This window comes from Chlamydotis macqueenii, chromosome 7 (genome assembly GCF_036417535.1).
Source record: "Chlamydotis macqueenii isolate bChlMac1 chromosome 7, bChlMac1.mat, whole genome shotgun sequence".
In the NCBI taxonomy this organism is placed as follows: Eukaryota; Metazoa; Chordata; class Aves; order Otidiformes; family Otididae; genus Chlamydotis; species Chlamydotis macqueenii.
The window spans coordinates 13,372,753-13,385,384 of record NC_141562.1 but is presented as its reverse complement, the minus strand read 5'-3'; the positions used below and the strand labels follow the sequence as shown (position 1 = coordinate 13,385,384).

The 12,632-nt window shown below is 40.9% G+C and overlaps 1 protein-coding gene across 1 annotated transcript; it reads right to left on the bottom strand.

The window, feature by feature from the left end:
- Positions 1–356: 356 nt before the first annotated feature.
- Positions 357–12,102, bottom strand: STOX1 (storkhead box 1). The gene is made up of 4 exons (XM_086752441.1): positions 12,032–12,102; positions 6,670–6,822; positions 2,429–4,754; positions 357–635 (listed from the first exon to the last, which is right to left on the bottom strand). The coding sequence occupies exons 2-4, from the start codon at positions 6,800–6,802 to the stop codon at positions 596–598; spliced, it is 2,499 nt and encodes an 832-aa protein (XP_086608567.1). The 5' UTR covers positions 6,803–6,822; positions 12,032–12,102; the 3' UTR covers positions 357–595.
- Between the last annotated feature and the right edge of the window lie 530 nt (positions 12,103–12,632).

Below are 12,632 nucleotides of genomic sequence, written 5' to 3'. Positions count from 1 at the left end.
GTTCGCCAGATAATAAACACACCAGGTACATTCATGAGGACAGCTAAGATTTCTTCAGGACACAGTGAGAGAATGTCAGGCTTGAAGGAATTTTTGTAGTAACAAGGTGCGTGAGATCTAGTTAGTTTGTTTGTTTTCTGATGGGGTAGATGGAGTGTGCTGTTATTTCCATGGCACAAGTAGGAAACACTTTCAATAAATTACAGTGTAAAACACTCGTGTCCAACTGACACAGTTCCTGTTACAGCAACACATACCCTTTCCAGATTAATGGTGTGATCTGAATGAAGTACATCAGTTCTCATTTTTATTATCACAGGGATGCAAAAACTACTTAAAGGTGAGAGCAACAGAAATGGAGATCAGCTCTCCAAATACTACGGTCAAGAGTTTTAACTAACAGCTTTGATTTAGAGACAGCCTCACAGATGTGACTGATCACATTTACAGTATGGTTATGTTGTTACAAGGGAAAGTTTACAAAACTCATTAAAAAAAAAAATCAAGTATTCATGACCAGAGTTAGCTGAAACAAGGAATCTTGTGGTGATATTCCTTCCACTTTGTCCTCCTCTTTGCAGTAGTATTTCTGCTTTCAGAATTTGGGAGGGAGCTTCATCTTCCTTTCAGTCCATCTAAAGTAACAGAATTGTTAGACATTAGACTTCACATTCTAAAAATAAACTGAGTTGGCTTAGCTTCTGGTACCACTAATGGCATCAATACAAACAATTAAAATGACCTTTTGCTAAAGAGCACCCAACAAATTTCAAATGTTCACGTCCAAGTAATACACTAGAAATAGGTTTGAAAGAGTGCAAAGCCAAAAGCTGCTTAAGGGAAAAAAAAAAAAAAAAAAGCAGGATTTCCTTAAAAACAGTAGTATGTTATTTGTTCCTTCATATGCTAGCTTCTCAAGGTGACAGTACATATCTAATGATTTAATTACATTTATCAAATGGTATAATTACACTTAAATACCAGTCATTTAAGATCTTAAGAATATGTGATGCTATTAAAAAATAGTTATTATTTTTCCTTCACAGCATTTTAACTTATGTTCTTGCCAATTTAATTAACAGTTTTACAGATCTTCTTCACAAGCAGCTTTGTAAAAAAAATGTTTCGTATCAATTTGTTTTCCATTAAGGGATTTTTCAAGTATAGTTACAGGCAAAATGTACCCTATGAAAGGAAACAGATGCTTCTAGCACAAGTGATGTACACATTCCCCTGTCTATTGTGAGCAAGTCAGACGGTATTTTGTACTTTAAATTTTGAATGAACACCTCTATAAAGCACTTTTCCTCTACAACTGGAGAAACTATGACAATATCCATAATGTCATAGGGCAAGATCAATCCGAGCTGAACCTCCCTGCTAACAGTTCATCAATGACCATGTTTAACGCTGAGTTTATCAATCATCATGTTTCTTAACGTTTCTGAACTTGGCCATCTTCATCTGCAAGGCAGAGCTCGTACGGTTTTCTTGCCTCGTAAAAACAGAAGCAGAGTATAAACAGCATGTCCTGGTTTCAGCAGGGATGGAGTTAATTTTCTTCTCAGTAGCCGGTGTGTTTTGGATTTCGTGTGTGAAGAATGTTGATAAAAACATTCTGATGATACGAGTTGTTGTTAATGAGGCCAAGGACACTGTCTGGCTTTCCAAGTCTCGTTAACGTGCAGATGTGGGAAGCTGGGCAAAAGACAGACAGAATAATTGATCCAAACTGGCCAAAGAGAGTATTCCATGCCATAGACGTCATGCTCAGTATATAAGTGGGGGTTGCCCATGGGAGGGGGCATCATTTTCAGTTATTCCTTTTCTTGTCGGGTATCCGTTCGGGCACCCTTGGCATCCTTTTCTTCTCTCTTGCTTGCTGGCATCGTTCCCTCTACCTTGCTAGCTTGCTCTCCCCCTTTGCTTGCTGCTCGGTGTTGTTCCTGTGATCGCTGCTCAGGACGGGCTGCGTCGGTCATTCGGACATCGGGTGGTGAGAAGTTGTACATTGTTCATTTTGTATATTTTGTATATATTAATATCCTTATATCCTGTTAGCTTTGTAGTTTTTAGTATTTTTAGTAAACTGTTTTTATCTCAACCCACGAGTTTTCCTTTCTTCCCAATTTCTCTCCCCCGTCCCACTGGGTAGGGGGAGGGTGAATAAGAAACTGTGTGGTGGTCCGGGCTAAACCACCACACAGCAGCATTTGTATAGCTGATTCAGAGGGAATGTTCATGCAAAAAGACATGGTAGAGCTGTACAGTTTGAGTATTTCTGGGACATAACACTGAAGTTTTTAAAGATACTAAGAATTTTGTTGTTGGGGAGGGAGGGGGTTATAATTTACAGCAACATTTCTGCCTAAATCTGATTGTTAATTTGAAGATAAAACATCTAACATAGTTACATGTGTTTTCTTACCTTGGGGAGTCAATTCCACTGTCTCCTGTAATGCTGTAGTTTTCTGTCCCTTCCAAGTGCTTCTGTCCTGGTATCACAGTACATGCATTCTTAGAAAACAGATCTTTTTTTCCCAGAGAATTTCTTCTTTCTTTGGTCTGCAGCCCCAAAGCACAGCATGCCACTACTTCACCTGTCTCATAGGTGGAGTTCTGCAAAGTGTCGACATCTGAGTCAGCCTCATTAGCGTGGCAGAAATCTGCTACAGGTGAAGCCTTCGCACATGCAGTAAGGCCAGTTTCTTCTTCCTTTCTGTGACCTATCAGAAGAACCTGACTGCTTAAACAGCTTTCCTCAGTGAAATTTGGTTTTGGATGCTCTTTTGAGCCATCTGTTGATTCTGCAAAACTAGCGCTTTCCTTATATCTGTGTTCTCCAGAGTCACATTTATTTACAGTTGTGTTGCACTGGGCGGGATAAGCATTAACCTTACAGTTTGTTAGGGACATAGCTGTCCCCAGCTTTTGCACAGCCTTACTCCAGTCTCTTGTATCTGAAAGAGCACGGCCAGGAGGCAGGTGACATGGTTCCTGGCCTTCAAAATTGTCATCCAGATATAAAGAGTTACAGGTGTCACCATCATGTGCTTTTTGGTACAGAAGGTGGCAGTTACCGGTATATCCTTCACTTTCCAGCCTCATTGATCCAGGATGGCTAGTACCGTCATATTTAAATACAAGTTCACTGTTTTTATTGGTCTTTTGTCTGTATTTCACACCACTTTTTTCTACCAGGTTAACATTGGCTGTGTACTTTGAAAGACGGACATTTTGAAATTCACTTGCTGTTTGATCTCGTAACTCACATACGTTGTCAGCTTTGCACCTGCAATACTCATCTCTCAAATGTGACAAAAGTTTTGCATCTTCTTTGCAGACACCATTATCTGCAGCGTAGGGGTGAGGGGATTTCTTAGTATCTCCAGGATTTTTTTTTACTGTTCTTCTGTAGATGTTTTTTTCAGAAATATCAGTCTTCAGAAAGTATTTACTTTCATTATCTATCTGCAAGCTATTGCCTTGTGGATAAGTAAAGTTTTCACTTAAGCTGTCTTGCTTTACTTGGAGGAAAGACCTATTAGCATGGAGTAGTTTGTTTTGCTTAGCTTTGTCAGCCTGTGTTTCAGCAGCCAGCTGTTCTATTTTATAGTCAAAGTTTTCTGAGGAGTCCGTGGACTGTGGCCTTTGTAAAGCCCTTTCTTGCTTTCGAGTCCTGGTCTTCAGCTGACTGTTGATAGCACCTTTGTACCCTTTCACGTAAAAGTTGCGTCTCCATGACAGGCCCTGAAAAGGGTTCTTAATTTGTTTTTTATATATGACTTGGGATTCCACTGCTACATCAGATGGCTGTTGGCTTCTGATAGGCAGTGAAAGGTTCCCTTCTTCCAGTTTCTCGCTTTGGGATGTTAGCTCATGTACGTGAGATTTCCTGTTGCTGCCGCTGATCTGCTTCTCTTTCTTTGATTTTGTTTTCCTGATGTGTTTTGCTGTTTTACTTTGTGTCTTTTGAATACAATCCTTTGAAATACGGTTTTGCCTGACTATTGACACTTCAGCCGAGGTACCCTTACTGATATATTTTTTCTCCTTCTCAAACTTCTGCATTAATATTGTGTGTTTAATCAAATTATCAACTGTAAGAGTAGGGTTAATACGCTTGATGATTTCGTGTTCAATATCACGTGGAATGTTATCTAAGTCATCTTCATCCCTGACTGGCCACTCCTTGGGAGGAAACTGGGCTGAAAAAGTGGAGTACTCCTTCTTATGTTTTTCTTTTTCAGAAGCACTTGTCCAGAAAAGGCCAAGGCCAAACCTTTTGCTTTTCAGTTTCTCTTTCACAGATGTCAGGGATTTGATGGTGTCCCAGGAATGATTTTCAGCAGATGTGGAGATCCCTTCAGTTTGAATTGAAGGCTTCAGTTCACTGCAGCCTTTCTTACCTCCTCCATTAGGTTCATGGTCCATTAGCTGCCGATGTCTTTGTTCACAGAGCGTATTCTGGTCAGGAAAGCAGTGGCAGGATCTGTAACGGGATACCGTAGGAATGTTTGCTTTCAGCGGGTCTGCACAGCGCTCGATGTTTACCAGGTATGTGATGGAAGGCGATGAACAGCAACAACTGTCTTCCAACTGGACCCTTCTGTTGTCTTCTCTGGCATCATTTGCGATAAAGTATGTGGTGGGAGTCACAATGAAGTATCCTTCTCCCGTGTGATAGATTTTCCTTTCTTTAATTAGAGCACCGAGGATATTATATAAGATATTGTGGGAGGGAACTGCAATGCCTACAACAAAGATAGAGATATTTCAAATCAGTTATAAGTTTTCAAGTAAAATGGGAGCTGTCCAAAAAATAACTTCCATACAACAGATCTGGAAGCAACTGAACATGAAATGTATTTAGTTCACAGGATTCAAAAAAAAAGTTTGAAACTGACCTGGCACCTGAAGTTTGAGTAGGGCATACTCCACTTCAATGTGAAAGTGTCCAGTATCACCGGACAAAAGGCAGGATATATATTTTTTTTAAATACATCACTATTCTGCTGAGCTTCCAGAGCCAGCAATTGTTGTTGCACCCAGCTGTCCCCACCTGGGCTCCCTGCAGAACAGGGACAGACCCACTCTGCAGCAGTGTCCACACGCGAGGCGCAGCAGGGGCTGCCCCAAATTTTGGGGTCGGCACAGGCTGTAGCCCTGAGTCAGGGAGAGCCCTTCTGGGCCAGCCAGGTGAGGGCAGCACAGAAACATCATCCAGCCGAGGGCTCTGGTAGCTGCAATCCTGCCGGTGCCCTACAGATCAATAAAACCCTTTTTAACTCTGCCAGCGCCGTTCCTCCCTGGTGAGGCAGGTCACCCCTGAGGAAGCACATAAAGGCCAGCGGCATTTCTGGTTGTCGCTGCAGCACTGCTGCGATGGAGCTTAGGATGTTCTTCGTCAAATAAGCAAGGACGTTCTCTTTGTGTCTGTCAGGATATGATAGTCATGAGAAAGACCTTCTGCCAGGTACAAACCAAACAATGTGTTGTTCAAAGCATTTCCCTCTTGGCAGGTTATTTAACAGTGGCATTCATCTCTCTCTCTGAAGCCTCTGGCATACTTCTGTCAGATGACAATTGGTACCAAAATCTACCTCCCTGAGACTGGTCTCAGCTACTGTTTTTTTTCCTCAGATGTCACAGTCCCAGAGTCATTAGTCTAGTGACATCTGATCTGCTGCCCTGGGCTTCTGCTGATCTCCTGCCCGCAGGGATGAAAACTTCCAGCAAGGTGAAAACAGCAAGAAATACGCTCTCTGCCTACAAACTTTGAGAGTGCTACTTCTGGCTGACATAGAAATGCTCCCTTGTGGTTGTCTCAGTGCACATCACGTTCCTGGCAGGGTTCCGAGCCAGCTTATGGTGTTGCATTAAAATTTTTGCCAATACTGAAAATGCCTACCAGATCAACCTGTAATGTTTGCAGAGCTATAAGATTAAGAAGACTCAAAAGAGGAAACTCAGTATCAAAGCAACCTCCTATAAAGGGCCATATGAGCCTCTACAGAGCTTCACATGCACGTGGGCATAACACACACACTTGAGTACTGCAGATCTAAGGAAAACTGAATGTTTTCCAGATCGAAAAGGAAACGCAGCGTTTAAGGGAAGTGGCTGCTACCCCATCAGAAGAGAATGATTAAAGCTCATTTAGTCTAAATAATTTGCTTTCAGGAAGGAAGGGGCTGGAATTTGACTACGAACTTGAAGTTGAGGCTGGTTCTACTTTTTTTATAGCAAACACCAGATGTAGACTCTTACCCAGTCTCTTTGCCATCCAAGTCAGCTGTGTTCCTGTCTCCTAACGGAGGACTCAAAGTCTTTGTGATCTGACACACAGTCTGTTTTATGCTGCTCCATTTCTGGCACCTAAATACCTCATCTATGCTTTCCTGCTCTCTAGAAAGGGCATACTCTCAACATGCTACTGCACTCGGTTCCCTCCCATTCTCAAAGAAGATTTATTAAAATCTATAAAAAGGATTGCATTCTCAGATTGATGAGGAGAATACTCTTGTATTCTACCAGTGGCCTGTTAATTTATATTCTCTCATATTGACAGCTTTGCTTGTAAACATTCAGTGATCGCCTGCCCGATATCAGAAACTCAAGCTTGATGATACAGTCACTTTTAAAAGGAGGGAGGAACTAATACATTACCTGGATAATTTTTCACTAATTGCTCCATTAAAGTTTCCTGCGTGACCATCACATGGTCTGCATTCATGTCTGATATAGTACGGCATATTCCTTCTGCCAGAGAAATGGAGTGTGACTGCGAGAGAGGATTCATGAGAACAGGGGTCACATCACCTGAAGTCCAGGAGGAGGGAAAAGAAAAAAAAAATTGTTTGAACATAATAGCGTTTCATTTTTTCTATTAGCTGTGACAGTTTTTCACTGAACGTTTCTTGTGTTGCCTCAGAAGAAGCACCTTATCCTCAGCTAATTTTCTTTGGCAAATTACTCAGAAATATTTCTCCGCAAAGGGAAATGGCTCCAGCACTTTCAAGTGCCTTTGTAATGAAGGAAACAGAAGGTTACCTTAAGCACATTTGTTTGTTTGGTATTAAATTCCAGCTTAAACCGTAATTTAGCTTAATAAACAGGGAGCTGAGAGAGGGAGTTATGTCTGATGACTGCTGACTTTTCAGATGACTGTTTACATAGGAAACAATGCAGAACCCATATTTCTCTAAGTAGCTAATGAAAAAGATCAACATCCAATAATTTAAGTACAAAATCTTTTCACAGAGTCAGAAAGCAGGGAAAAAAAGACCAGCAACAGGCTTTGTGCCTTGTCTAGCAAGTTGAATAGATATGGTAAACATTCCTTTTTTAGACCAGGCTTTAGAACTAGAGGCTATCTACTAGACTGGGCAGAGGGCAAAAACTCTTGTTACAACTGCGTGCATTTTTTAGGCTACATCACCATCTTTCCCGGTGAGAGACAGTAATGTTGTCCCTGTTCTGCGTGATTAAAGCAGAAGCTCGGATGGGCTGTGATAGCATGGCTCAGCTCCTCTAGTAATTCTCCAGCTCCAGTGCAGGGGGCTGAAAAGGGTCTTAGTCCTTCGCCTCAAGTCTCTCATCCATAAAACACAAAAATAAACATTGACCTCTCCCCTTTGTAAGATGGCAAGGCCAGTAAGAGCAAGCCCAGCAAGTACTTCTCATACTAGTGAATGACATAGGAAAACCTGAAATAAGTATTTTCCCTGAAAGCTGATGATGAAAGCACAAAAACACAAAGCAGAGACTTACCTGAGGTCTATGCATACAGTAAGACAATGACCGCATACACCTTCTCAGTTAAAAAAAAAAAAAAAAAAAACAAAAAAAAACCCACTTTCTTCTTTTCTTTTTTTTTTTTTTTTATTAGACCAGTGGTCTGTTCCCACTGCCTGGTGGTGTTCTGTGCTTCCCTGTTCTGTGCTGCAGAGAAAGTCCCTGGGTATCCTCAGCTGCCAGAGCAGGCAGAAGGGACTCCTGGTTACTTCACAAGGCAAAAACTAGTGTTAAATGCTAACAACCATTTTCCCACAAGTAAGAAGTGACATTTTAGATTACGTGATATTCACGTTTAACTAAACTGCAATCGGATAGTCTGCTGGATGACTCTGTAACCCGATATTTATCCTTTAGACAGAAAACTACAACACAAACATTTCTCTGAGTAAATGAGTTAAGCAACAGCACTTTGAAGAGCTTAAATTGCTCTTGACCTTTGTTTTACAATTGCTGCTATGTTCAACAAAAAGCACTCAGAAAAATGTCCTGGCATACAGTTTTCCCAGTGATGTTGCTAGGATACTCCTTGCAGGTGCAGAAACCTTTGCAAGCTTTCTCTTTTTTTTATGGGGAAAGACCATCAGCATTCAGTAATAACTCTTGTGAATAGTTTGCTGTCTAAAGTCTCTGCTGTAGGCACACCATGCTGCTGTCGGTTGTACCATTTGTTCCTGCAGAGCACCAAACTGCTAAGGAGTAAAACACCAAGTGTAATAAACATTTATTCATTATCTTTATTATTATTATCTTGCTATTGTTGTCTGCATCTGTTTTCAGCCTCAAATTCCATGTCTCTGTTCAGGGAAGGCCCTTTTGGAATACTGTTTAAAATAAAGCATTACGCAAAAGTCAGCTCGATACTGAAGGAAAAAAAAAACAAACATTAAAATCGTGTTCAAATGCAAGTCTGTTTAAAATGTTTGTTGCAGATCAATAGTCCCAGAGTACACGCACGCTAACAACATGGATATTAGATATAATTCCCTCCTCACTTTGAAATAAAGTCTGAAATAGCGAAAGCAAGAATTAGATCATTGGCAACATTGATAAGCAATCTGGGAAAAGGCCTAGGCAGCACCCTATAGGAGTCTATAATTTTCATATTAAAAACTTTGTTGATTTACTTTCCATAGCTAAATAACTGTTGCAGTTGCGCTTCAGATGTTCTCCCAGGTTTGATGGAAATACATAAAAGCCGCATCCCTTAGATTTGCATAGTGAGCAGTCTTAAAGATTTGTGCAAGCTATGTCTCATAGGCCTGATGCAAAATCACCAAAATGCCATGCTCATTAAAGCTCTTCAGTATCTGTCCATTTACAGCTCAAAAAAGACTGCAGAATCCCTTGCACCCTTCCCTACTCTACATAAATCATGTGATGAGAATAATCTTCTGGTTTCGTCATAGTTTTTACGAAGGACTTGCTTATGCCTATGCGCGAGGTACTTGTCAGTAGTCATAGAACTCAGGCTAATCCTCTTGATCGTTTAAATACAGCACAGGTCCCATTTCACGCTCTGCAGCTTTTGCAGAATCATGCTTACCAATGCCGATCTAGGCAGCTTGCCAGTACTCATGTATTATTATCCTTCAGTTTGGTTTGCCTGTCTATTCAAACTCTGCTTGTTGCCTGGACACCTGAGACCCAAGAATACCCTTCTGGAGCACATATCGATCACGATGTGGGGAAGTAATCCATAATATGGGTATCAAATAACAAAAGTCAGTGCACAGAAAAGCCTCTAGGTATTCTTGACTAGCACAAAGTGATTTTTTGTTCCATCTCTGTAATGTGAATTTTGCCATTTTTCACTGAGTTATTAACAATTGCAGCATTTTTGCATCCTCTGGCTCTAAGAAAAATTACATACAAGACAAGTTTTAGCTGGGTAAAAACCAGGCTAGTTCTGGGGAAGTGAACAGGGAGGCATTTTATTGCAATAGTGCTCAATCTACTTCTTAAAAGTTTGAGTAAACCATTTATATAACAATAAAGGGTTAACAATAAATTCATTCCAGGGGAAAAAAAACCCAAACTCAAATCAAGAATAAACTCCCTTATCTGATTCCACTTACATCTGTTGAGACAGAGAAGACACAGCAGGTGGAAATAGAAGATTGACTTTTCTGTTTGTAGCTGGAAAGATCTATCATGGAATTGCTTTGTATGCTCTATTAAATTGAACATAGGAAGGATCCCACAAATCCTGTGCCTCTCTGCATGACAGCCCGGGTGTGTTTGGTGTACTTCACTTTTGGCAGAAATGCACCAGGAAAACCATACGCAAGTGAAGTTCTGCTAGAACTGCAAGGCTTCTGCTTTTCTATAGACTAGAACACTTTGTGGTTGTATTTTTTTGTTATAAAATATATTTTATAATTAAAGATGAAGAATTTTAAGGAACAAAAAGTTAACAAGAACGTCATAGCAAGTTGAGAACTGTAGCAAAACTCTTTTTGAACATTAATGAATATTTTACAAGATGTTTCCTTATTAAAGAATAAAAAATACGTATAGATTATAAAGATAGAGTTAAGATCATTAAAATATTTTAAATTTTAAGTGTGCAGCAAGGGAACTGTTTTTGGCACAAGTATCGTGTACTAGATCCTGTTTTCAGAAACATCCTCTTACTGAAGCAAAGAGTAATAGTTGAATTGCATTAAAACTGTCAAATCTTTTAATATGTTTAATGTTACTGAAACAAACAAAAGCTGCCAGGAAGAGCAGACAATACTTTTCTGTTGTTTGATTATTTTGTACAACTCTCAAAGAGAGAACCAAAACAATTAAGGGTCAGGTCACTGACGCTTGTTCAGTTGACATTAAAGAAGATACAAAAACATCAAAATGTCAGATTTCTATACCTACTGATTCCTGCAAGAACAGACACTCCTAAATCAGGACAATTAGGCAAACAATGTCTTCCATTGGGGCTCAATTGCTGGTTTTTGCAAACACAGGATAATGCCATGCAACTTGAAAAAAAACCCAACCAAACAAAACCCAATCACTTCTTCTGCCTTCCCAACACCTGAAAGTTTAGGCCCAACGGCAAGTGTTACGAACTTTTAAACTTATAACCTATGAATGCTTTCTGAGGTTCCTAGCCAAGGGCCATTAAATCCTTACTCTAATCTTAGGGCTAACAGCAACCCGCAGCCATCTTTTCTTTCATCAGCAATTAAAAATAAACCACGCAGGCAGGTGTGGTGAATACAAAGCAGATTTCAAGAAGAAAGGCAAGAGCTCTCTCCTGCAATCTTAGTTCAAGCTCCTAAATACACAGCAGACACCAACACGTTCAGTGTGGTACAGTTTTCCTTAAGCTGAGTGCAGCAGGAATGTTTTTGTCACTGAAATGTCTATCTCTGATCTTCAGAGAGATCAACCTCTTCAACACTTACCGAGGCCACTGACATGTCCTCTTAGATGCTCCAGGAACATCTTGGGAGCAGGTTTCAAGCTCCAAAGGTACCGACTGAACACACGAGCAAGCATGCAGCTTTAAACAGACTGTTTAAAAGAAACCACCACTTCTGCTTGCTTGAAGACTAGCAGGCAAGTTCTCCAGTGGTGATCTGTGTTTCACCCGCAACAGCTGGCAAAATAGCTGACAACCAAAACCATATAAACACATCTGCCTCTGGGGCATTCCCGCTGTTCACTGCATAACTGGTGGAGAAATTGAACTAGGAGCAACAGCTGTAGCATGCTGATAGCTTTTAAGTCAATTCACATGGGGCATTGAACATAGCTAGCACAGCTGATAACAAGGAAGACCAGCTTTAACCATTTCAGCATTCAGCATCAAGCTTAGTCAAAAAAAAAAAGAAGGATTGATTCAAAAGCTTCGTTGAAGGGAGATAAACATAACACAAAATGAAACACTGCCAGGCAAGTTGCAAAATTGTCAATGACTAGCCCATGGAGCCAAACAACAGAACAGGAATAAACAAGTCACTGGCAATGTCTCTGGCTCCTTTAACTGTCTGCAGGTGGTGCCATCCACTGCTACACGAATTTGACACAAGCACGTCTTTTTGACTTGGCCTCGTCCAAAAAAAACCCCTTCGCAACCCTAGCATTTCTCCAGGAAAACAGCTTTGCCTTTTCCTTGCTCATAGCCCTGTCTCTTCTGCAATAAATCTCAGAACATCCAAATAGCTCTTTAATATCAAAAGCTTTGTTCTAAGCAGAAAGCATTACTGGCTGTTAGTCAGGCACTTACCTGTACAGTGAAAGACTTTCTATAAAAACATCATCATGCAGTTGTGCATTCCTGTGCCTACTCAGCTAAAGGTCAGCTCCAACAGCTGCAGTATTCCCAGGGCTCACTCCTTTGCCTGGAAACGTGCTGTCACACAAAAGGCAGTCACAAAAAGTATACAGTATAAACCTACATTCATGGCAGTAAGATATGCCTACGGTCATGTCTCCTCCTCCCCACAATGGACCAAAATTCACTTCTTTGCACACTCCCTGGCTTCAGCTCACATTTACCCCAGCCAAAGAAAGTCACACACGTCTTTCAGAGACACAGCACCCACAGAGCTTTTTGAAAAGAGAACATAGCCCCCTGCAGAGGGTTTCCAGCAAACCAGGAATCAGGGGACACATGACAGCTATTATGTCCAATTCACTCCCAGGCAACACTTGGCCAAATCCCATCCACTGCAGAAGAACCTGTCAGAGAGCTTGGTGCAGTTGTAGCTTCCTTCAAACCCAGGCTCCTGGCTTGCAGTGAGGACAGGAGCCACCATCACACACCAAGGTGGAATGAAGCAGTCCTCAGATCTTGTTTCAGGGCACAGCCCGCTGCTGGGAGTTTT